Raw genomic sequence first — 26,901 nt, forward strand, 5'->3', positions numbered from 1 at the left:
CGACTACATGATAATGGATGCATGGCAGCGACTGTGTGACGGCAAATGCAATGACGGCGACGGCATAGCAACGGGATCCTAATCAGGATTCAATGACGAAAGCATGGTTATGTTAGAATGACGGAGAAGGAATTGCGTCTATAGAACGACGGAGGCAGTATGGCGACGATGGTGTGACAATAGTTGGATTATGTTTCTAAAGTTATGACGATGGTAAAACGACAGCGTGACAACGACGCCATGGCAGCAATGGTATGACGACTACTGTGTGACGACGACGGCATGGTGAGATTAGGATGAAGTTAGAAAGATGACGATGGAACGACCATGACGACATCGCAATGGCGGTATGACGGTGAATACATGACGACTATACGCAATTACGACGATTGCATGGCAGCGGTATGACTGCGATGAGATGACGAGAAGTGTATGACGACCACTGTATCACGAAGACTATGACAACAATGGCGTGGCGATGACGACATGTAGAGAGTCGGATGATGACGGTGAAGTGACGGCAATAGAACAAGACTGCTTCACGACGGCGGTATGACAATGAATGGTTGATGACTGTGTGACGAAGATGGCGATCACGACGGCGTGGCGACAACGGTATGACAACGAAAGCGTGCCAAATATTTTCTGACATTGACACAATGACGATGGCATTACAACGGTGGCATAATTACAATTGAGTGATGATAACATGATTACGCTGGAATGACAGAGAAGGATCGAATGACGTCGACGGAACAACAGAGACAGTATGACGGCGGCATGACGACAACGGGATTACGTTTATGAAGTGATGACGTTGGTAAAATGACAGTGTGACAACGACGGCATGACGACAGCGCTATGACGACGAGTATTTGAAGACGATGGTGTGACGACGACGGCATGAATAGAGTGGGATGACGAAGCTGCAGTGACACCCGCCGTGGCTGCTCAGTGGCTATGGTGTTGGGTTGCTTAGCACGAGGTCGCAGGATCGAATCCCTGCCACGGCGGCCGCATTTCGATGGGGGCGAAAAGCGAAAACACCCGTGTACTTAGATTTAGGTGCACGTTAAAGAACCCCAGGCGGTCAAAATTTCCGGAGTCCTCCACTATGGTGTGCCTCATAATCAGAAAGTGGTTTTGGCGCGTAAAACCCCATAATTATATAAGCTGCAGTAACGGCGATAAAACGACCACGACCGCATCACGACGAAGCAAGGTATGCCAATTAATGCTTGACGACTGTAGGACAGACAGATAGATAGATAGATGTGCAGGCAGGCAGGTTCAAAATACCTGAAATTTGCAAAGAATGCGAATCGCTTAAAAATTGCGATTTTCTAACGTAGGCCAAGCTAGCCTGAGGTCAAATTTTAGCTCGTTCGAAGAAGAAGAAGAATAGCTTGGCAGGTCAGTGTGGTTCGTCATCATCATCATCAGCAGCAGCACGCGTATAATGACTTTATGGTCATCCTCATTAACTTCTCTGCGTCATGCATGTTCTTGCTTTGCTCCTGCTGTAAAGGCGAAGTCGTCCTTGGAGCCATTGGTCCCTGTTCGGCGTCACAGCGTGGTCAGCCAAATGACACTCAGAACTGCAAGCCGGAGCGGACGCTGGCTGACGCTTGTGCTTCTCGTACTGTGGCGGGCATCTCCTGCTGCTTCGGAATCCACGCACAACCAGACTGACGGCAACAGTAGCGCCACTATTGAGACCTACAGCGCCGACGACGCAGGGTCCCCGTGCCCTTTCATGTCCGGCATCGGTACCGCTATCCTGCGCGGCATTGCCGACTCACCCGACGACGCGTACGTGCTCGAAGAGGCCGCCGAGAACCCGGACGCTGGGGCTGTCAAGGAGCTCGTCACATATCACCAGCGAGGTGTGAACCTTTTTCTCACTTTCCTGTGGGGTGTGGTCATCTTCTTCAGCATCTTCATGATTGCGGCTATCATACAAGTTCTGTACATCTTGTGTACGGGCACGTTCAAGCACTACGTGGCCAAGTCTAATACATGCGCTTACATTTTTTGCGTCATCGCCGTCTCCACCATGCTCATCGTGATGATCGTTCTCCTGGTTTTTCTCATCGGATGCCGCGGTGCTCTCGCCGACAGCGCGGGGGAAAAAGTGCCAGCAGTTTACGTCTTGACTTTCGACAACCTGCGCAAATTTTTTCGCTTGACAGTGACTGAAGCGAGTATCGCTTCAGGCCGGATACCGAAGGTGCAACGCGTACTCGGGGATGGTTTCGGCCAGGCATTTGGGGATTTCGTCGCGAAAATTTCGAATGCAGACGACAACGTACCGTTATTTCGTTTGGATTCGGAGTGCACTGAAAAGGCGCATTTCAATAACGTGCAGCTTGCCGACGGTGACGTTTGGCTCCCCGAGAAATCAAGTGCGCCCGCCGAGCACTGTGCCCGTATTCGTCATATGCAAGGGCAACTTTTCGACAAAATTGTGAGATCAGTGGCGGTCTCTACCGTCCAGTACCGCCGAGAACTTTCAGAGATCTTGAGCGACCTCACTTTCGTGGCTGAGGCAAGCGATGATAGCACGGTGCTAGCTTCCATTGAAAGCATCGATCGACTCCAAAAATCTGTCGACGAGTACGAAAAGAGCAAGGGTACTTTCGGCACCCTTTATAGGGAGGCTCGCGATGATTTTTTCTGGTTGAATATATTCCTCTTGGTTTGTTTGATCGCCTTGACGATTACTTTGCTGATGGGAGTCGCTGTTCATGATAGGACAGTAAAACCGCAACGCAGGAGCAACCTGTCTCACGTAATCGGTTTTTTGTTTGTTACTACTGCTTTTCTTTTTGGCATGTTTGTCGTCATTTCCATATTCACCACTATGTATCTGACTATTGTTAGTACGCTCGGTTACTGCTACCTTTGCGAGTCTTACATGGACGAAAGGTATTCCGTTCTGGACGATGCTTTAGAACGGCTCTGGCCGTCAAGCAACCGCAGCTCTCTGTTATCTAAGATCACACCTTCCAAGATAATGGGAAATTGCCAAAATGACTCGATTTCGAGTATCATTTTAAGCCCAAAGTTGACTCGTCACACATCTCAGGGACGATATTTCTTCCAACGTGCGGGAACACTAACAAACTACGAGCCGTACGAAAACCCATCTGGGTCTAACCAAGACACTTTCATTGCTGGCGTGCACATGGTGCCGTTACACGATGAGTCATGTGTGCCAGACGCGTCGTTCTCGGAGCTAGAGTCCGTCAGATCTTGTAAGAAAAACGCTAGAAACAGTTTGCGGACATGGTCCAGACTAAGCCATACCGCTGTCCGGCTAAATAGAGCTGAGGCAGAAAAAGCTTTGCTTCGTGCGGCGCCATTTTACTTCGGCCGTTTCGTGGAAGAGCTAGTGAACGCAGTTAATTCCTTGGCCAGCACAGGTGGTGGGCGCTGCTCTATTCTGCGCTCCATCCTATCATCGTTCATGGACGTGGTCTGCGTTTATGTCCTCGAATTAGTCGGCTACTGGGCGTCGCTAATGCTGGCCACCTTCACCGCCATAATCGCCATACCATTCTGCTTCGTGCTGTCAAAATACTTCTTCCGCACCAGAAGAAGAAAGTCAAAAGAGCGCCGAGTAGAACTGTACGAGGAGTCGAGCTCTGCGGCAGAGTCGCTTACTACGCAGTCGTTTACTACGCAGCAGGAGACTCCTCCCGAAGTCACACGTCGCGTGGTCTACCAGTCTCAGTCAACCCGCACCTACGATCCCTACACGTTCATCAGTCCGTCTGTCGTGCGCCAGACTTCCTTCACATCATATTTGTCGAGGATCCCATTGCAGAACATCCGCAGAATAGACTCATCAACGACCTTCAGCCCTGTTGCAATGGTGTTGCCTGGGAATACCGTGTGCCACCACCACCACCACAGTCAACAACACTACCACCACTACCATCCGCCACAGCCTGCGGTGATCGCACCGGTGCATTCGCCGTCTTGCATCTTGAGCGTTCCCACTGTCCCAGTTATGCTGCACAGCCCTCGTAGTTCCCTAACGGTGCAGCGAGTAGATTCGCACACAGCTGTCGGCCCGGACAGCTGCCGCCGTTCGTCCGGCACCATGGTGGCTGCAACGGCCGCAACGACCGTAACTCACCATGTAGGGTCTTCGCCTGCGGTCGTACTTGCGCCTTCAAAGCCATCCGTAGTTGTGCCGCCCACAAGCGTTCTGGTGCAGCCACCAACTGTTGTGACGTCACCGCCAGTGGTCGTGGCGCCACCTCCGACGGTCCTCACGCAGCCGGCAACTGTCCTGACGACGCCACCGACCGTCGCCGTGCAGCCGCCACCTGTGCCGTTAGTCGTGCAAACGCCTCCATCCGCACCACCGGTAACCAAATTACTTTTTTTTCTTTTCTTAGCATGCAAAGGTGCACGCTCCGTACTCAATTAGTTGTCTTGCACAGAGTGTGGGCTCTTCGCGAACGATCTCAGGCACCAATGCGCTGTTGTAGAGGGCTGACATTAGAGTAGTGACTTTAGGTGGCAGTGATCACAAGCTCAGTGCAGAGAATGAAGAAACATTACCTCTCAGTAAAGCCCACAAATAAAAATATGGATCTTGCGCGAAATGTGCCTCCATACTGTTTTGCAAAAAATGCTAGACTAACTCTGAGCTTAGCTTTGAATTATTCACTATTTAATGTGCATATCACCCCTTCAGCATAAAAACTTGCATCTTAAACAATTACGGTCAAAGGTGTGTGAATTCTAGACGATTGCAACGTTGTAAAATTGTTGCAAATAGTTGTAAATTAAGAAATCACCTTTGTTCTCCAAGCAACCAACGCTATCTTGAATCCCAACCGGTAACTCGTTGATTAAGACCCTACTGGAGCACAGACAGTATATGGCGCAAGGGAAAACGGCTATATCATTTGAGATAGATAGAGCGACGATGTTTACTTTCTTTACGTGCGGAAGTTATGTACATGCAGAAAAACATTAAACAAAATGATGTACACAGAGCAAAGAAATATGCACCATGCTGTGTTTAAAATAAAAAAGGAACAAAATAAATCATTATTGTTATTATTATAATTATAATAAATAGAAAGGACGCATTCTGTTATTCTCAATTTGGCTGCGCATGGTTACAAAGACAACATTTTAGAGAACTCATATCAGCCACTCTGGAACGAGCAGGAGTAAAAATAGGTCAATTTAATAACGAACGTAATCGACTAAGAAAACTCCGAAACCTCTACGTAAAATTTCGAACACTCCCCATAATACAATAAATGTGCAAGAGCAAGTAGACCACCAAGGGAGCTGGGCGAGTTGGTGATTGAACATGGTCCTATGGCTGGGCAGCGCAACCATAGCCATAGCCCTATGCCCATGTTCCTATGCCCATGCTCACTCATGTTCCTATGCCCATGTTCCTATGAGCAGCCGTAGGAGCATGAGGTAATCTAGTTATCAAGAAAAAATAAAGTATAAATATCATGTGGAAATCAACTTGGAGTCGAGGCATGGTCACCCCACGTCTTATTGTGGAGATTTTGCTGTAATGCAATTTAAGCAATTTAAGCAATCATTTTTCAGTTTCAAGTGTGTTAAGATCCATAAGAAGAGGCGTTTTATTAAAGAAAATATCATCCGAAAAAGACGCACCTAGGAAACATACAAGAAGACAGGAAAGAGGCTGGACTACCATCTGTTCATTCGACAGAACTAGAAGAGGCGTTCCATATAATCATTCACTCTGGTGCACTTTACTACCTTTACTGTGGCTATGGCCCGTTATACTTTCAGAATGTACAGAGAGAGAGAGACAAAAGGGAAGGAAAGACAGGGAGGTTAGCCAGTGTAAATACCGGCTGGCTACCCTGTGCTAGGGGAAGGGGTAAAGGGAATAAAAGGAGAAGGAAGAGAGAGAAAAAACAAGAAAAATTCACACAGTAACGCGATGTTACGCGAGAATGTACAGAGAATTTACAGAGAATTTTAGACAATGTTATAGAGTACTGTCGGTGCCGTGACACGCCACTATCGCGGACAACTGAAACGCGATCACTGCAGCGCGTGGTTGACAGCACAATCAGCGCAACTTGCTGGGCATGCACAGCTCAGGCGATGGATGCAAGGATGATTGTCCCACTGTAGTATGTTCGGCCACACTTTGCTGCATACTTATTTTACAGCGAAAGCTGTATATTTGACTAACCTTCCGTAGTTTTTTCGGCGTCCGGCAACAGAAATGGTCTTAGTGATTTCTAACAAACCCATTTACAATGGGTTTCATTGTTTGCTTTGTTTGTGATCACGTACGGGTGTAGTGCGGCGGCGCAGATGTCACAATGCGGAACACATTAGAACGCTCGCCGTGAAAAAATAGCGTGACGTCAAGGTTATCGCAGTATATAAACAGGAGAGGTATAGGCGTTAAAAACAGCTGCGTTATCGATGGGGCGGGCACGTATAGTCCGTACACCCGAAGAACAACATGCGTACAAGGAGCGCCGGAAGGAACAGCAACGAGAATGTAAACGGTGCCGGCACCAAACGACCATTGACGAAGAACGTTCTCGCGTTGCTGAACGAAAACGACAATCGCGAGCCCGGGCAACCATTCCACTCTATGGAGATGGATTGGTAGCGAAAGCATTTTGCTTTTCGTTTGATAGCTTTGACTGTCGTCAGCTTTCGCTGCCATTCCATCTTCACAGAGTCGAATGGTTGTCTTTTTTTGTTTCTATATGTGCCTCCGCAGGAGCGGAACTCTCGCAGCCGTCGCCGCAGCTGCAGCTGTTCGTGCTGCGTGGCATCGCCCAAAGAAGTTTGCGCGTATTGTAGTACCAGCCGAGCGCGAGCTTCGTGGTTGGCTTAGTGATAAAAGCCCTTAACTTTAAGCCTTAACGATCTCATTAGGCGATCGCTTCGATTGGAACAATAATTCATAAAAGGGCCCGTGCAGGTTAACACGAATAGATGTGGTGGTAGCTATGCAAGTAGCGCTCTGACGGCGGTGTGGCGAAACAAGTGCTCAACAAACTGTGGCCGAACTTACACCACAGCCGGACTTTCATCGTCGCACCCATTGGCTGAACTGAGCATGTTCAGCAGGTATGTAATGTTCATTCAGGTATAGAAGCAGGTAGAGCGGGTATAAAGGTGGTCGCGCCTTTCGTGGGATCTTTGTTCCAGTCACTTACGACTCCGATAAAGGAAGGATAAAGGAGAAGCAGCATGTCAAGCAGGAAACAGCAGAACGGACGCGCTCTGCTTCATACACTCTGTGTGGACGGGATTGAAAGTTAGAAAAGATTTAGTTTTTCCCATAATGAGGGGGCAGTGACGCAATAGTCAGTGCAATACTACCTACAACGTAGACAGTATAGCGCGCCACACCGCACGCTCACTCGAGCTCACTCAGAATGCTACAAACAGACACATACCCCACGCAAAACAGACTACACCATTACATGCCTGAGCTCTACGAGAAGTCTTATTGCACCAATTGCAATACATCCCGTAACGTATATCATTTACTCTGGCCGTGCTCGCAAGCTCACATAAACTCCGAACCGGACAAGCGCAAGTTTGAAAAAGCAATCCGGAGCGAAGAAGTCGCTACCCAACTCTGGGCCGTCCAGCAGGTCCACGACGCCGCCAGGAAACTCAACCTCCCGGTTCCGTCGTGGGAGACGCCCACTCCATGAGAGCCCAAAACTCTCGTGGCCTGTAGGACCTGAATAAAGTTGATTTCCTTCCTTCCTTCCTACATGCAATAAGTGTTGCATTGCGTCGTGCGGTATCGGTTAGAGTAAACTTCGCAGATGTGCGCGAGCGGACTGCTTTCGGGAAGGAACCTTTCTCCAGTGACGACTCTAACCGGATTCTTTCGTCATTCCAGCTTCGTCATGTGACTCTCGTCATGCCGTCGTCGTAACGCATTCTACGCTGACCCCGTGGCCGAAGTTGTCTGATAACTTGGGCCACTGCGTATGTGCTCGTGGTTGTGATGCTGTCGTGGTCGCTGCATCGTCCTCATTCAGGCTTCATCCGACTCTCGTCATGCCGTCGTCGTCACGCAGTCATCGTCATGCAGTGGTCGGGCATTCATTAATTGTTACACCATTGTCGTGATGCCATCGTGGTCATTCTATTGTCGTCACTCCCGTTTTCGCCGCCCGAGTCTCGCCATGCCGTCGTCGTCACACCAACTTCGTCACGCCATAGTCGTCATACAGTCTTCGTGATGCAGTAGTCGTCACACCCTCATTTGCATACACTCTTCGTCATCCCTTTGTCCTCATACCGTTGTCATGCCACCGTCTTCATGCATTGGTTTTCATACCGTCGTCATGATGCCGTCGTGGTCGTTCTAGTGTCGTCACTCCCGTTATCGCCGCCCGAGTCTCGCCATGCCGTCGTCGTCACGCCATAGTCGTCATACAGTCTTCGTGATACAGTAGTCGTCACACCATCATTTGCATACACTCTTCGTCATCCCTTTGTCCATACCGTCTCCATGCATTCATTGTCATGCCGTTGTCATGAGGCCGTCGTGGTCGTTCTAGTTGTTAGATATGGAGCTGTTTCCTGCGATTACTTCGAGTTCCCCAAACCACTTCGAAACGCAGCACAGCTAATTGAGGAATGCAGAAGCAGGAAAGCACATTCCAGAGGAGCGCCCAGGCAAACAAGTTGAAGGCCACAAGACAGGTGCAAACCAAGGCGGCGGTAATGGGCCGTGACAGCCAGACGTGCCGGGAAGGCCCAAGCGTACCTCTTCATCACCTTTGAAGAAGACAATTGCTACCGCTGAGGGGCCGTAGCACCGGGAGCAGGTGAACCCTCGGACAATGGAGCATGAGCGCCCCTTCCCTTCTCCTCCTTTGAAGAAGCGCACTGCACCACTGCGAGGCAAGACCGCAGAGAGCCGCCGGGTGTGACAACGCGATACGGGCGCCAACCATTGGCTGAAAGTGGCGTCATCTGAGCGGACTCTCCGATTGGTCGAACATGACGCGACTTCCAGTGCTCGAAGGGTTTATAAGAAGCCTTCCAGAGAGACCAAAAAGTCCTTGATTCCCTGATTCACCTCTCTCGAACTTCTTGCCGCGGGCCGCAGCGTCCGAGTTGCTGCCGGCCCGTAATGACTGTACAAATGTTACTTGACTCTCACCTCCTTGTATATAATGTAGAATAAATACTCCCAAGTTTGGTTTTTCATCCCGAAGTCCCGTCCTCCAACCCCTACATCTGGTTGGCAGCGGTGAGATCGCCTCCGAATGCATCAGCTGGTGCCAGCGCTACGGATAAACCTTCGTCGAGAAAGATCCTAAGGAACCGGTAAGAGCGAAGAAGAGAGAGCCTTCGTCGAAAGAGGTCCGAAGAAACTGGGAGTAGCGAAGAAGGAGCGAGCCTTCGACCCAGGGTGTCCGGAGGAACCGGGAACAGCGGACAAATGAACCGGATGGCAGGGTGCTGCAACCGTAAGTGAGCGCGTGGTTTTTTCCTTTTAATTCGCCAGACTCAAATGTTGTGTGTTCATTTTGATAGTTCTGGGAATCGGGAGTTTGATGCATTGTGTGTTTGCACAAATTAATTAAGGAAAACAGTTTTAACCACCTGTCGGGGCAGCTGCCATGGATCTTAGAAGGTTGACGAGGTTAAGACTTGTTGTTGGTGTGCGACGATTTGGGAGTTGAGGCGGACAAACGGATGAAAACGCCAGCTATCATAAAGGCGATTCAAGATAGTGGCAATGATGACAAAAGCATTGAGCTTGCTTGGGAGGTGATACAGGAACCACGAGAGCGTGAGCGACGTGTACGTTTGCGGGAGCGCCGTGAACTTAAGAGTGAGCGTAAGCGTGAAGAACGCGAGAATGAACGGAAGCAGGAGCTTCAAGAACTTACTCTTAGGTGTGAGCGTCACGAACGTGAGAATGAACGCAAACGGGAGTATCAGGAACGTAAGCTTGAGCGTGAGCAAAAGTATGAGAGAAGGCAGCACTGATCAAAGAGATACAGCATTGTGATCAGTTATTGGCACAGAGACAACGGCTGTCTGAGAATTCTGTAGGTAGTACAGAGAGAATGAGGCAGCATCGAGCGGATTTTCGCCAGAAGCCGACGAAAAGAGTAGTGCCTGTGAGATTAGGTGCAGAGTCATAAGTGAAGGGAAAAGGCTAGCTGCTAACAATGCCTTAGTGGCAACAGAGGCCGTTAAAGGCCGCAAGGAGAGCGACGAGGTGCTGTGCCAACAGATGACTGTAGAGACAGCTAGGCCAGCTGCGAACAAATTGGCACAGTTACCGAGCGTGTGCGTCGCTGGTAATGTTAGCGAGGTTGCTAGCGAAGAAAAGGGTACTGTTGGCGCGACAGAGGCGAGCACCCATGTGAAGTGAAGAAGTGAAGTGCGAACTGGACGATGCTGTTGAGAGTAGTTCTCGGGATGGCGAGCTCCGTAGTCCACGAGAGAACAACTGCATTGTTCAGGGATCGGTGCGGCTCTCCGCCAGTCTAGATGGCCTAGATAGGGATGATTCAGTTGTTAATCATTCGGACTGTGCGCGTGAGACAGCGATCGATACCGACGGGCTGTGTGCCGATGCACAGCGTGAGCTGGGCAATGTAGCAGAGGGCAGTTCGCAAGAGTGCGAGTTGTCTAACTCGAGTAAAGCCTGCTGTATTGTGCCAGAGTCGGTTGAGCTGTCCGCCAGTCGAGGCAGAGAGAGTGTTGATTTAAGTGAGAATCACTCAGACTGTGCGGGTAAGAGGCCGATCCGGGCCGACGAAACGTGTACCGGCCAGCACGAGGCACGAGAAGGCGACATGAAAGTGAGTGCGAAGAGAAAGCGCCGTAAAAAGAAGCGCGGTAAAGACCGAAAGACGGTAACTAATGTCGCGCCGCCAAAGATGGCGAGAAACCCAAATGGGCAGGGCGCGAGGAAAAAGGTGCGGTCGTCACGGACGATGTTGACGCATCCAAAACGAGCGAGCCACAGGTCAAAGGGGGACCGCGAAGAATGTTCTGCACGGACGCGGACAAAGGGCACGGGGCAGTTAATCTCCTCGTCGTTCCGTAGTTCTTTTCACAGCTCAGCGTGCAGTTCGAAGAAACGCAAGGTGGCAGGACGAGACCAGGTGGGGAGTAGCGACGCGGTCAATCGAGTTTGTGAGGAAAGCGGGGCGCCAGGACGCAAATTGGCAGGAGACCGTAACGTCTTGGGGGAGCTAATAGTAAATCAGCCGTTTTGTTGTCTCTCGGCAGCCAGAGTAGCTTTGAGACCACGCCCACCTCGGGTACGACTCAAAAGTGAGTCAGACATAAGCGTTTGGAAAGGGAGGCCAAGAGAGCTTCCGTAGAAGTAAAACGTGTTATTTTGTTTGTTATTTTAAGCATCGGAATGTTTTCGCGATTTGAGACTGGGATTTCTTTCAACGTGTAAGGTATGAGCTTTGTTTATGTTTTGGTTTGAGAAAGCTCCGAGATTTGAAAGACGCGTTTGTGTAAACACGTAGTCTCGCGAGATGCTCATTAATAAGTAGATAGGCTTTTTTTTGTGTGTGTGAGTAACCTGAGGGTCAAGGTTATCGTTCAGAGGCCTATGGTAAAGCGCGTGTGTTATTTAACCTTCTTTCTTTTTAAGTGTTGAATTTTCTAAGGTTAAGCGCGTAGATTTTCAGTGAGTGCATGATTTGCACGGAGGAGCGTTCTTAGTTCCATTAGCGCGTGTCCTGTGTGGACGGAAGGAAGCAGACTTTATGACTGGGTTGCTAGTGTGTGTGGAGGGCAGCCGTATTCTGACTTCTCTGATAAGTATGCGTGGAACGAGTTATTAAAAGACGCATTATTTTAAGGGTTCTGCGGAGTGTGTAAGTCCCGCAAGTTTAATTGTTCGTTTTTGTCACGTGTCCTGTAGGACTTTCAGGGAAGAAACGTGAGTAAGCGTAAATGAAAAGTTTGCCTACAACGCAAGTACGCGTTTTGTTTAGTGACCACAAGGCTAGTGCGCTTGTGATTACGTACTTGTGAGGTTGACCAGATTGTTCAGTGGCACCATTACGTGCGATAAGTACGCCACTGCGATAGATTGAAAACATGCTGTTCGTGTAGTTAGGCCACTTAAGTAATGTTCGGCTGTTTTCATTTGTTGTTTGCATCGCCAACGACCGTTTTGTTTTGCAACAACAATAGTAGTCTGGTCTTGTCGGCAATCGAGGAGAAATGCATAGCTGTTTGGAGGGGTGGTTACTACTGTTTTGTCAAAATTGGGGAACTAAAAGATCAGGGTTGATTTTGACTCAGTAATAGCCTGGCGAGTCAGGGGTGAAGAGCCTGCGCTTACGCGTGGTGCAGCGCTGTGTTGTTTGGTTTGTTTGACGTATGTTCTCCAGGGCCCAGGATCCCGAGGGTTGTCAAACGAGGCTCGACCCCAGTACCCTGCAGCTTCTTTCAGCGCTTCTCATGGCCAGCGAATTGAGTTCACCGGCCATTCAGAACAACCGGTGCGAGGACGAGCTGTTAGATATGGAGCTGTTTCCTGCGATTACTTCGAGTTCCCCAAACCACTTCGAAACGCAGCACAGCTAATTGAGGAATGCAGAAGCAGGAAAGCACATTCCAGAGGAGCGCCCAGGCAAACAAGTTGAAGGCCACAAGACAGGTGCAAACCAAGACGGCGGTAATGCGCCGTGACAGCCAGACGTGCCGGGAAGGCCCAAGCGTACCTCTTCATCACCTTTGAAGAAGACAATTGCTACCGCTGAGGGGCCGTAGCACCGGGAGCAGGTGAACCCTCGGACAATGGAGCATGAGCGCCCCTTCCCTTCTCCTCCTTTGAAGAAGCGCATTGCACCACTGCGAGGCAAGACCGCAGAGAGCCGCCGGGTGTGACAACGCGATACGGGCGCCAACCATTGGCTGAAAGTGGCGTCATCTGAGCGGACTCTCCGATTGGTCGAACATGACGCGACTTCCAGTGCTCGAAGGGTTTATAAGAAGCCTTCCAGAGAGACCCACTTCGTCACGCCATAGTCGTCATACAGTCTTCGTGATACAGTACTCGTCACACCATCATTTGCATACACTCTTCGTCATCCCTTTGTCCTCATACCGTCTTCATGCATTTATTGTCATGCCGTTGTCATGAGGCCGTCGAGGTCGTTCTAGTGTCGTCACTCCCGTTTTCGCCGCCCGAGTCTCGCCATGCCGTCGTCGTCACACCAACTTCGTCACGCCATAGTCGTCATACAGTGTTCGTGATACAGTAGTCGTCACACCATCATTTGCATACACTCTTCGTCATCCCTTTGTCCTCATACCGTCTTCATGCATTTATTGTCATGCCGTTTCGTTGCCCGTTTCTGACTGAGTTTCACTCAGTCAGAAAATTAGTTCTTTTGGTTGGCTTGCTGTGGTTTATCTTTAAATCAATCATTAAACTATGTATTCATACAATCCCCCTCTACACCTGCCTAGTTTCTTCAGTGAAGACAATTCTTTCCATTCTGCTACTAAAGACACCAGAACAAGGCCTGGGGTAAGCGATGTAGTACGCGATCCTCTGTGGGACATGAGCGTCAGACCTCTTTCCGTCTTGAAAGTAGCTTTTTGGAAATTTTTTTTTCTTCAGGGATTAAAGATGCACTCCGTGCGAACGTATGTTACGTAAGGGTAGATGTGCCAAACTGCACTCGAAAAGAAAAAGAAAAACCTACAGAATTTACGCAATCAGTAGCGCGAATATATTGATGTTTTCATTAAAAGTAAGAATTAACGTCCACCCGTGTCGTAGCATGAAGCTACAAAGGAAACCCACATGAGTTTCCCAGAAAGAAGCTGCGCAGCTGAAAAAAAAATCGGTTAAGCTGCAACAGGGACGCCGCCACGACGGGTATGCAAAACGTTTTGTGCGTGCTGCAGAAGGTGTACGGGCGTTAGGATGAAAATGACGCAACGAAATACAGAAGTTACCGTTATTCACTCATTAGAAAGATTACATGCCTCACTTATTTTACAGCTAGTGGAAGTCCTACGTCTAATTTTGCGGCGTTACTTGCTCCATACTAATAGTGGGCCAGCTTGTTTTGTAGTGAGTGCTCGGGCACTAGCGTAACGAAATGACCCCTTCTACTGGTGGCGTCCGAAACTGCCCCGCGCTCCCCCGACGCCCTCGTAAATGGCTGGGGCTTATTACGAACGGGCTGCAGGGGCTGGCGAACTAGAGGAGAAGCGACCGACGAAGCCTGCCTGGCCCGCTGCGATGACTCACTTTGTGAAAACAACAATGCGCCGAGGATGGATGGATGGATGGATGTTATGAGCGTCCCTTTTGGAACGGGGCGGTGGGTTGCGCCACCAAGCTCTTGCTACTATACTGCCTAATATTCTACTTAGGTTAAACAATGAAAAAAGAAAAAAAAACACTATGAACTACCACGCCCAAATTTTCTGATCCCCTATTGCGAACTGTGCTTTTGTACGTCTCCGTCTTTTGTCGTTTCCCTACTTTTCTTCCACCAATCCTCCAGTCGCCTCTTACTAATGTCTATTGCGGACATGTTTGCTTTACCACTGCTCCCTCTGAGCCCAAGGGCTTCAAGGAGGCCAGTGGTGCCTAAATCGACCGCTGGGTAGACGTCTTCACATTCTAATAAAACATGCTCCGTAGTTTCCCTAGCTTTACCACAGCAAGCACATGCTTCTTCTTCCTTCTTATATCTCGCTTTATAGGTACGTGTTCTAAGGCATCCTGATCTCGCTTCGAAAACTAATGAGCTTCCCTTTGAGTTATCATAAATGGTTTCTTTCCTGATTTCGTTTTTTCCTCTTAAGTAGTTACTCATGGCAGGTTTCTTTTCCATTGCCGCCACCCATGAGATTAATTCAGCTTCTCTGACTTTCCGCTTGACCTTTGTTGTTGTGTTGTCCACCCTACAGGCCGCATACTTGCTGGTAAGCTTCCTAGTTCTTTTCCCCAACTGTGAATCAATGTTCTTCCTGTACAGATACCTGAACACTCTCCCAGCCCATTTACTTTTTCCATATTCCTCAGCCGTTCTTCATACTCAATTTCACTGCAAGCTTCCCTCACTTCAAAACTAGTCCAGCCCATATCACCCTGCACAGCTTCATTTGTAGTCTTCCCGTGAGCGCCCAATGCGAGGCGACCCACTGACCTTTGGTTCCCGTCGAGTCCTGATTGTACCCCTGATTTATAGGAAACAACCGCATTTCCAAAAGTAAGTCCGGGAACCATTACACCTTTCCACATACCTCGGAGGACCTCGTACCTATTGTATCCCCATAGCGCTCTGTGCTTCATTATGGCTGCATTTCTCTTCCCCTTTACTGTTATGGTTTTTTCCTGTGTTTCCATATATCCATTGCCTTCGTTTATCCATATACCAAGGTATTTATATTCTGTTACCCGAGGTATTTCTTGGCCCTGTATCTCCACTGTCTGTTCACTGTTTTCATTGGATACCATAACACCTGATTTTCTAACACTAAACTTCAAGCCTAAATCGTTGCCTTCCTGTCCACAGATATTAGCCAGACGTTGCAAATCACTTTGCTTGTTAGCTAGCAACACAATGTCATCCGCATAAAATAAACCTGGGAGTTGCTGCTCTATTACTGTACCCGCCTGTTTGTATGAGAGAGTAAACCCGATATTACTTCCTTCTAGCGCCCTCTCCATCCTCACCATGTACATCATAAACAACAGCGGGGATAAAGGACACCCCTGCCTCAGTCCCTTGTTGATATGAACTTTCTCTTCGCTCCTCATCCCTTCCCATTCAACGCAAACGGTATTTTCTAGGTAAATCTCTCTCAAAAGCTGTATACAATCGTTACCTAAGCCTTCCCCTTCCAGGATATCCCACAATATGTTGCGGTCCACGTTGTCGTAGGCTCCTGTAATGTCTAAAAAGGCCACATACAACGGTCTGCTTTCTGCTTTTGATATTTCCATACACTGAGTAAGAACAAACAAGTTGTCATCCAAACGCCTACCTATTCTGAAACCATTCTGAAGCTCTCCCAAAATGCCATTATTCTCTGTCCATGCTTGAAGCTTTAATTTGATTGCCTGCATTGCTAGCCTGTATATTACCGATGTAATGGTCAACGGTCTATACGAGTGAATTCTGTCTTTCTCCCCCTTTCCTTTATAAATCAAATTCATTCTACTTTGTCGCCAGCTGTCTGGTATTCGTCTATCTTTTAAAGTTCTTTCCACTGCTTTCACCAGAGCTTCTTTACTTTTTGGTCCTAGTTCATTTATCAGCCTAATTCAGCCATTTACTGCCGAGTCAACTAGTGTTCCTGTATATGCTCCCGCAGGGAGCAGAGTTGCGCATACCTTTCCCGGCGCCGCTCGCACAGCTATTGGCCGAGCGCGAAAAATGACGTCAAATGATCCGCGCGGCTGCGAAGCCAACTTTACGGGCGCATCGCCGACTCATGCGAACTCGTCGTTTCCGTCAGTGCCATCGCCAATGCAATCAGCGGACCGCCGATCGTGCGCTGAGAGGAGCAGCTGCGGGTTTCAGGTGCGGTATTCGACGATGTGAAGTCAAGGACCTTGGTGAAGTGATACGAAACACATCGTACAGGCACTTGTATTGTGCCAGTACGATGCCAAAAATGTGTTGTCAGATTGCAGTCTGCACTGTGTGAATAATTACTCTGCAAGTTTGCCATCTTGATTTGATTAGGGCAATAAAAATAACCTGTTGTTACTATTAATAGCTTGTTGCCTTTCCATTTTCTTTGAATTCTGCCCCCAAGGTTCCAAGAACCAGCACACTTGGCCTGCTGCCAGCAGCCGTTCATGCATTCCCTTGTATGAAATAAATTTGATCTAGAAGCTCTTGCATCTTGAATCTTTTTCTACTTGCAGATTTGCTGCTACTATACAGCTGATTAGTCTGAGGTATGAATGAATCGTAAAAGTAAGCGTTGCTTAAAATGTGCGAATGTGAACATTTGAAATGCGCTTAAATCTGTGTCTGCGCCGCATGTATCGAAAACGTGCAGCTGTTGTGAACTATGGTTAGTGATAAATGACGCTCTGTTAACGGTCACTGACATAACTGCAGGCACGATAGCTCTCTTGGCGACGGTCGTTAATCGGCTGGTTTCGGCAGCCAAAATGGGCTAAGTGTCTAGCTTACGTGTGTGAAGTTTTAAACACTCTTTAAAACATTTCTTGCTTTCTGACAATGATAAGACAACTTCATATGCATGCTGAAAATCATTGCACCGCCTTTTGTGGCAACGTACTGCGCGTTTGCGAGTGAACTTTGGAGCTGTTCGAGCCACGGGAGTATTTTATTTTGGGGAATCGAAGGCAGTCCTACCCCCTATTTGTACGTTCATGTGTGTGTTTGTATATGCGTGTTTACATAGGTACCTACAAAATTTCGGTTGGTTGGAAGCTCACCCCCTCCAACTGCACGAATGACTCATTCGAGCGTAGCTTGTATTAAGAAGTGCCCTTTGCTAAGCGCCTGCGAACAATTGGCCCTTGTAGCTCGCGACCACTAGAGAAAAAGGCGGAACACTGCGCGGCATTTGGCTCCTGCGCGCGCGAGGAGGGGCTTCGCTGCAGAGCTGGATCACGACGGCGGACCTATGCGCAACTCTGCTCCCTGCGGGAGCATATACAGGAACACTAGAGTCAACAGGCGAACAGCGCCACCATGTCTACGGCGGCGACTCGCTTTGAAAGGACGACAATACGTCAGTCCCGAGCCCATTGGAGCCACCATGTCTGCTGCGAGGACTCGCTTTGTAAGGACCACAATGCGCCGCGTCCCCAACCGGGCGTCGCCGGGATGTCTACACGCAGTTGGCGGACCATGTATTGTTAGTGGATTCGCCGTCACCGTCACGGCTTGTTTGAAGCGGTGGAATTCCTGGAATACGTTTTGTGGCACCGTCTCACGGGTCTTAGAAGTCGTCAGTCAATGGACAGACGTGGCGGCCACTGTCTGCGGAGTCAACAGTGGGATCAAGAGGCGTCTGCTCGGGGCAGGAGCCTTGTCTGCGAGAACCCTCTCACCTCGGCATGGGCAGTGAACCCTGTGCGGAAGTGAGTGTGTAAACCCTCCCCCTCAAAGGCGGGTCGGCGGCGGTGACTTTGGACGCTCCCATCGGTCGAGGGTTGAACGGCCGTTTTGCCTTACCTAGGGATTTAGGGAGGACAGAGTGCATTTAAGCAGCGGGCGTCGGCTATTCAGTGTGCATTCCTGTTTCAGTCATGCTAGACTGATGAACTGTAACGTTCGCCCCCATGTAGATACTGTAAATAAATCACATATTCCTCGTTCTCGATGAGAACAAGTCTCTCCCTACAGCAACGTCCTCAGCGTGGATAAGTTGGACGACGGAATGGGCCAGCTACCATCTATGTCATGCCCTAACCCAACTATTACAGGCTCCGGCGCTTGCCTCAATATCATACGCTCGCGCTCCTTATAGAGACGGACACGTTCCACCGTGGTCAAAGAGGTTGGATAGTCCACTGTCTTGCTGCCTTAGTCTCTTCATGTCATTTCTGGCCACCATTGACTCGGTCCGCAGGCCAGGCACCTTCGCCTCAGCCAAGACCAGCTGGGCAAACACGGCAGAAGCCCTAGCGGTCGCCCTCGCAATCAAAACCAAGGAAGCCATGAGGCAGGGATCTTATATCCTCACGGACTCTCATATAGCGTGCCGTTATTTCACTAGAGGCCGCGTTCCTGCGTGTGTTGCCCGACTCTTAGGTGCAACACTAAACCAGGAACACAGAATCATATGGTTCTCGGGACACATTGCAGTCACGCTATTACTCACCGACCGGCTGTCCCCTGTCCAGAACCTCCCCCCCCCCCCCCAGCCGCCCCACACACCCCGGGATATCCTAGAACACCAGTGTTGAGAAAGACAGCACTGCCCCCCGCTACACGCTCAGCTAGGTGTAAGGGAAGCGTATGAGTGGCGCCGCCTGCAGACAAATACATACCCGCATCTACGGTTAAAACATGCTGTCCACTCCACCGCATACGTAGGCACTTGCCCGTGGTGTGGAGGCCAGCCAACTCTCGCCAACATTACGTGAGAATGCGAGCTCAGGCCACCCAAAATTAATACGCCTCACATTCCGGCGCGAAAATTCAGAACGGAACATTGGGAGACCTGGCTCGCCAGCGAGAAAAAGGAGACCGAAGTTGGGCTCCTCGACCAAGCACGGCGGGCTGCTTAGGCCAGTGGAACCCTGGATTGTCATCCTCTTGTGCTGCCCGAGTCCCTCCACGATATTTTCGACCCTTCGTGTTGAGCGTGGAAGCGCCATAGCCAAGTAATCGCGGGATATTTCTATAAAAAAAATTGTACACTTGTAGGCCTTATAACTTCTGATAAGCACAAGATTGAGTTTGATGGTATATAGCTGCTATGGGTGAGTGAGTTCTCTTAAATGTGTCCACCCCACCTCGGATCGACAAACGTAATGACAAGCTATCTCTGTGAGAGCCGATCGAGAGGCTAATTTTAGCTCCTAATGCGTCATGCGTGGCACCACGACCGCGCCATTTGTGCGCGCGACACATGCATGATCGAGTAATGGCTTCTTTTATCTACACAACGATACCTTAGTAAGGCGCGTGGGTAGTACAGCTCCATAGATATTAACGATAATGTTATGGCATGCTTTCGTTACATGCGGTTTGAGCAAGCGACACCTCCGACCGATTTTAAAGACATTTCGCGTCAAAATTCGTCCTGGTCCTGGATTTGAACCCGAGACCAAAACCTGAGAAACTCGTGTGGGTTTCTTTTTTAGCTTCGTGCTACAAGACGGGTCGGTGTCAACTTTCCCTTTCATGAACTTTCCTATGCCTTGCAGGCTTCCGCAGAACTGATATGCCATCTTGGTATTTTGCTGAACTGTACAGATAGATCTTCCTCCTCGGATGCCCCCAGGATGAGGCAAAAGTGCAATTCTTAACTCCCGCACATAGGCATTGCTCTTCTGATACGAGGGCTTGTATCCGCTTCCCCTTCCAGTGTGTCTTTTGTTGCACTATAACTCCCTTCATCACTTTCCTAGCTCCATTTACGGAAAACAACGGGCGGCCCTGTTCAAGTCAACATCCACCGACCAACCTCTTATGCGTGGTGCATTGGGACTGTTACTATCCAAAAGCAAACTCCTTGTAGCTGCTTATCGTGGCTCGTACGATGTTGGCTTTTTCTAGTGTTGCCGACGCGTTCAGCACGTTCCACAACCCAAGACAATAACGCAAGGCTCTAACGTTCTCACTATTTTCTGCGACTACGCGCAGGTCGCCGCGAGTCCCATAGGAACGGGCCCAGCCGAGAACCAGCAAGCCGCCACAGCACATATGACCATCAACTTCTACGGCAACCCAGCCGGCGGCACCTTCGGGATTCCCATGGCTGGTTACCCAGCGGGCTACCCAGCCGCGGGCTACATAACGGCCGCCGGCCAGCCTTACTACTACACCGCTGCTCCCGCTGCGTACGCCGCTGCCATGCCTGCTGCCACACCGGTGGGGGCACAACCGGTCGCGTACGCAACAGCCACACCTGCCGCCGCTCCTGCCACCACGCAGACGGTCGCATACGCTGTGCCTACCGGCCAGGCTGCTGGTGCATACCAGTACGCGTTCGCCATGCCGCAGCTGCAGCAGTCCATCTCCACGGCCAGCGTGTCCAGCACGCACTCCGTGCGTACGCTGCCCTCAACGTTGTTGAGACCGGCGGTGACCGTGCCTGTGGCGGCGAGCGCCCCCATTGCAGTGCAGCCCGCTATGCGCGTCTCTTCAGTGACCAGAGTGCGATCACTGCAACAACCTTAGGCTGAGTGCTGCGAGGAAGACAGGGATTTTCCTTTTGTACGCTATTCTCTTTTCGGCGGCGAGAGGGTGTGAAAGCGCCGGGATGGTATGAACAAGCCATGACGGTATAAAGGTGGCCCGCTTAGTTAAGAACACTGCAAACGAGTGCGTGCACTGGATTCCTCTGGCTACACATGTTTCAAGGTGCATCTTGCGAGTTCTTTCGTATGCTTTGCGAGAATGCCGCTGACATTCTATTCAATCCTAGAAGATGGTCTATAGTGTTATAACTAGGGGAAATACGTACATTGTCAAATGCAATTCGTTCCATTTCTCATTTTCAATCTTCGCGCTTTAGGAACCTTGAATGTGCGAAGCGAAGAAAGCCTCTTTCTGCATAAGATTATATATATATATATATATATATATATATATATATATATATATATATATATATATATATATATATTGCGGTTCCCAATTCATGCAAAAGTTGCACTCCCTTTCATGCCGCTGCTTGAAAGTGCACTTTATCGCACTTGCAGCGCGCTTTTTGTCAATGTTTTATCTAATTTAAGGAAAAACAACTCACCCTATAAATATAACGCGTCAGAGATCTGGCACTGCAGAAATTTATATCATGAAGAGTTATTATTTTGTTCTTCTTGCAGTTAATGATGTAAGGACGAAAACAATCACGACCTACTCATGCTAACGCCCGAGAAAGATGCACTGCGATATTTGGGGGATTGCGTCATTCGTGAATCTTTCACCAGACATTCGCATTGAAAGTATTTATTACATACTGCAGAGCGTAACAGGGTGCAATCAGGACAGGCACGTCGCAGTGAAACAAATAAAACAAACAATGCTATGTGTGGACGGAAACATCAAAGCAAACAAATACATTTATTCATACATTAAATGATGCTATTAGCAACAAAAATACAGAAGGTAGGTACATGAATATGAAAAAATACACAAAGAATATAAAAATATGTACAGTAAGAACATTACAATGATGAATGCGATGAAGTAAGCGACACATTATAGCGAAAATAGAATTCTCAATACATTAGAAAGGGGCAACTGGCATTGAAAGTACAGAAGATACAGGAACAGTAAATACATACAACCGAACGTCTCCACTACGAAATGACCTGTATAACGAATGATTGGTTACATCCCGGCCGATTTCCTATCTTTCATATGTATAAGGAACACTTCTAGAACAAACACTTTACAACGAATTTGCATGTACAACGAACGAATTTAGGCTTCCCCTATGACTGATGTGTTGCTTTACAGTGAGCAGCACGCGTACCGACGCCGCCATTGCCCTCAGCAGTAGCTACTGAGCTGCGCTCTGCACGGGCGCTGACGGTATGCAACGGCGCACTTCACAAGTGTGTGCTGATGTCAGCGTGTGCTACCATCCTGCCTGGGGCGCTATAACGTAAAACTATTCCAAACTTTTCTATTCCAATTCTGCAGTCAGTCCTCCGCGATCGGTCAAAAACTTTTTTGAACCACCCCAACTTCACCTGTCTGTCGCGCGACGTCACGAAAACCGCGATACCTCCCCATCTGATATGACGTGTACACACTGAATATGTATGATTAGACCAAACAAAAGAAAAATAGTTATTTCCGATTCGATGCTTTTCGCGATCAACCCTCGGCTATTGGGTAAAAGTTTTCCGGCTGCACCCAATTCACCTGCCTGTCACGCGACGTCACAAAACTGCAAAAACTCACCGCGTCAAATTGACGTGTACGCGTTGAAGATGCATTAATATGGCGAAGAAAACTGAATTTTCTTCTGAATAGCCGCAGGCTGCCCCATTTCGAAAGGAATAAAAGATGGCTGCTCCCAATCGCCCAGGCACTGGCTACTCGCACCTGCCGGAGAGCATGGGTTTATTTGCGCATAATAAAACTTTTTGGGTGTCCGTGTGACGTGTTCGAACACTTTCGGCACGTTTAAGACCTCGTACTGCCAACTCTTCTTTGCTGAGGATTCGTTTTAGCGGCATTCTTAACCTTCTGTTGCATGTCGCCGTGATTTTCGACAAGCCACGTACCGCCAGCTAAATAAAGGAAAGCGGACCAATCGCAGACGCCGGCACCGCCCTTTTCATCCGGTTATCGATTTTGAGTGCAGCTAGTGACTCGGCCCCATCGAATCCCTCTCCACTTGAGCGTGCTCCTCGCCACTTGACAGCCAATTATATAAGACAAGCCGCTCAATGTAGGCAATGTTATTCGTTTTTCAAGCAAACAAAAGTGACCTCCTATGAACGTGGAGAGCTTTTGAGTGGTCTGTGCAGACAACCCTGCGGGTGACCGCCCGATGCTTGCATCGGCGGTTACGCAAGTTTGACGTCAGGAGATTTGAATAAAAACATTTTGGAATAGTTTTACGTTATAGCGCCCCTATAGCTGCTGCACTGCTCCAAGAATCGCTCAACTCGCACGCTGCTTGTTGGAACGCAGCAGCGGGTGCGACGGCTGACCATTACGTCGCAGTTAGCAGTGTAATGACGTAAATGGAACTGACGACCGACCACGTTTTTAGAGCTATTTAGGGCGGAAAAGATGCGTATATCAGCGAAGGCAGCAGTGGTGCAGAACCTTTAAACGAACCAAGAATTTTCACAGCAATGGGAGGTGAGAGTGGTACTCGACGATCTGCAGGTTTAACTTGCGTCTCTACTGCGTTTCGCTGCGGAGCATGCCGTGTACCCTGGTGCATTAAGGTCGGCGGCAGTCGCACATTCCGTGAGATGAAGTGTGCGCGAAAAAAATAGCGGTTAATTTTACTAAGTCTCTCTTGAATTAATATTAAGTAAATGTTTTATCTTGTTTGACGTGTTTAGCCTGCTCTAGTGTGAGCGGTACGATGTGCGATCTTTTCAATGAAGAGATCGGTATAACGGAGGATTTTGGAGGTCCCAAGCACTTCTTTATGGAGCCGTTTGACTGTACACAAGGAACGTAAAATGGTGCTACGTGGTGGGTGTTGAAATCAAGTTCTCTGAGGCGGTCCCACTCAAGTAATGTACGGGAAAAAATTGATAGGTATCAGTATGTGCAAAATGAGGTGTTAGTGAGTGGGCCCTGTGATGTCATGTGTACCTTGAAGATAAAGGGGTTAAACATACAGATGGGTCGATTGCTGATTTTTGGTTCGGAAGCTGGCGAAGAAACTCAAAGCTGCACTTTTTCCTTCAGACTTCCAGTGCTTAAATGATATTAATTTTCATAAGCTCTGTAGGAGAACCGGTTATTTTAAGTAGGGAATAAACATATCTGACTGCATTCCGTTGAATACGTTCTAGTTTGTTAATGTTCAGTTTAGTATAAGGGTTCCGCACTATAGACGCTGTAAGAGTTGGAGGACGTCGATATGAAAAACTTGGGAGGTTTATTTACATTATTTACAGTGAGAGTCAATCAACAGTCTTAAATGTCATTACGGGCCGGCAGCAACTCGGACGCTGCGGCCCGCGGCAAGAAGCTCGAAAGAGATGAATCAAGGAATGCTCTAGGAATGCTCCCTGCTGCTCCCGGTCTGCGTCTTTTAAGCCCTTCGGTGTCTCGAATACACGTCACGTTCGGCCAATGGGCGAGCCCGCTCAGGTGACGCCATTTTCGGCCAATCGGCGAGCCCGTTTAAGTGTCGTCATTTTCGGCCAGTGGTAGGCGCCCGTGCGATGGTGTCATACCCGGCGAAGAGAGTCGCCGCTGGGTCCCCAATTGTCCGAGGGCTTACTTCTCCCTGCGGTCTTGCCTTGCTGACTTGCAATGCGCCGTCACAATAGATGGATGGGGGCGACGCCGCCCGGTTTTCACGGCGCATTACAGCCGTCTTGCTTTGGGACCCACTTTACCCGCAACAGTGCCAGGCTCTCGCTTCACTTTCGGGAAGAGTCAAGCAGTGAATAGCTCCACCGGCGACACACGAAGTGGGGGCCGCCAACTTTGCACGTCCCGTGCCTCAGGAATGTGGTATCCGTGTTTCTGCGCTCCTTAATTAGCTGTGGTGCGATTCGATGTGGTCTGGGGAACTCGAAGTAGGCTCAGGAAACGGTCCCGTTTCTAACAACGCGTACTCGAGTTTTGGCCTGACGTATGTAAAGTACGCTAGCAGTTTTACATTTGGGGCAGCATTTCTAAGCTTATGCTTCAAGAAGCATAGCTTGTAGAATGCGGAAGAACAAGTGTTATCTATGTGTGGATTCCGGGAGAGATGATTAGTGATTGTTACACCAAGGTACTTGTAGCTATTGACCTATAAAACTACCAGTTTATACTCATACTCCAGTGGACTCTTTTTGCGTGTTATTCCCGAACAGACAGTCTTATCGGTGTTAATATCCATGCCGAACTCATGCACTAATAATCGAGGACGTTGTCTGTATTACAATTTAGTTCATCTTGAGCATGCGGAGATGTAACTTCGCTAAACAACACACTATAATGTGCAAACAACCGAATTAGTGTTTTGGGGGTAACTGCGCTAACGAGGCCATTAATATACAAAAGAAACAGCAGTAGCCCCTGAACATTACCCTGAGGTATAATGAATGAACCTTTTTGTGCTGCTCTGGGTTCTCGCGCTGACGCCGCTTCCTTTCACCCTCGGCATTACCACTACGAACGACTCGGCGTTTTTCTGCCATCGCATTTTCAAAAAGATGCATCATCGATGCCAGAGCAACTTTCAAGCGGACGGAGCGTTGGCCTTGGCGTTTTGGCGGCCCGATGCTTCCGCGCCCCTTCGGGTTAGCGATGGCGTCTCCGCCGCAGCAGCGGTCGACCCCTCATCGCACGTGACTGCCTTCTGGCCAGTCCCTCGCCGTGGATGCCTTGCAGAGCTAGCAAGAAGGGTGATGTATTCGTCAACGCGTCCGACGCAACCCACTGAGCGTAGAGGGCGATACAATCGGCGCCGCCACCGGCACAACACAACGAGCGAAGATGCTGATACAATCGGCGCGGGCCAGGTAAAACGCTGCGGTCATTGGCCGCGCCACGAGCATGCAGTCACATAAGCGCGCCTCACACCTGCTGCGCTCCGCCATTGCGACGCTGACGTAATCACCGTTGGACGTAATCGCTGCGCCTCCCTCTTCCTCTCCGGCGCACCACTCCTCTTCACCCTTGACAATTTTTATCCTCCCTTCGCCCTCCCCACGTGTAGGTAGTCTACCGGCCACGTTCTTGGTTTACCTCCCTACCTTGAGACGCTCCCGGACCTTCGAAGCGAGCGGTCGCATCGCCCCTCGCTCCGACGACTACGGCTCGCCCGCCACTTCTTGCGCGCGTACGTCTCCACCTTCGACCGCGCTTACGAGCGCAGCCCTTTTCAGGGCTCGCACGGCAGCTGGCTCGATTTCCTGAGCCACGCTGCTACTCGGAGGCCCCATCTCATGGGTGACGCTCCGAAGCAGCAGCATCTGAAGAGGCCGAAGAAGGCAACTCCTGGCTTCAACGACTCGGAGCACCGACGGGCCCGGCAGCACCAGCCGCGTGGACAACAACCACGCACCGGCGGATCGCCTCCCGCGTTACGATGGAAGCGCGGGGCTAAAGGCTCGTATGCTGCGTGCGCTGTCGGCTGATTCGACGGACTCCACGCCGTCATGCCCACCTTCGCAAGGGAGTGCGACGCCGACCGCGCGCGCCCCATCATCCTCGGACACTCCCTTCCGCGCATTCCCATTTGATGCGCCGGAGACTGCTTCCAGCGGCCACCACGCTGCACAGTCCGCCTCAACGGACGCCACCTCAGAGGCCTCCACTTCGGCTGCCTCCACCGACGACGATGCCTGCTGCCCGTCGGCCGGCGACACCGACGAGAGTGCCGGCACCTTCTTCTTGCCAACCGCAAGTATGATTGGTGCCGACACTACGTCCTCCCGCACGGACGCGACCACCTCGCCCGAGGCAAGTCCTGTCCGGCCGGATTCTCCATCACTGTCGTCGCCGACGGCCTGCTCGTCACCCCCGCTTACTAACACCAAGCCCACTGCACCCG

The 26,901-nt window shown here is 49.7% G+C and overlaps 1 protein-coding gene across 1 annotated transcript; it reads left to right on the plus strand.

Moving 5' to 3' along the window:
* Positions 1-1,454: 1,454 nt before the first annotated feature.
* LOC135906172 (uncharacterized) lies at positions 1,455-21,239 on the plus strand. Its single transcript, XM_065437427.1, has 2 exons — positions 1,455-4,378; positions 20,343-21,239. Exons 1-2 carry the CDS (start codon positions 1,460-1,462, stop codon positions 20,877-20,879), a joined length of 3,456 nt encoding a protein of 1,151 aa, XP_065293499.1. The 5' UTR covers positions 1,455-1,459; the 3' UTR covers positions 20,880-21,239.
* Positions 21,240-26,901: the final 5,662 nt, after the last annotated feature.

This window comes from Dermacentor albipictus, chromosome 1 (genome assembly GCF_038994185.2).
Source record: "Dermacentor albipictus isolate Rhodes 1998 colony chromosome 1, USDA_Dalb.pri_finalv2, whole genome shotgun sequence".
In the NCBI taxonomy this organism is placed as follows: Eukaryota; Metazoa; Arthropoda; class Arachnida; order Ixodida; family Ixodidae; genus Dermacentor; species Dermacentor albipictus.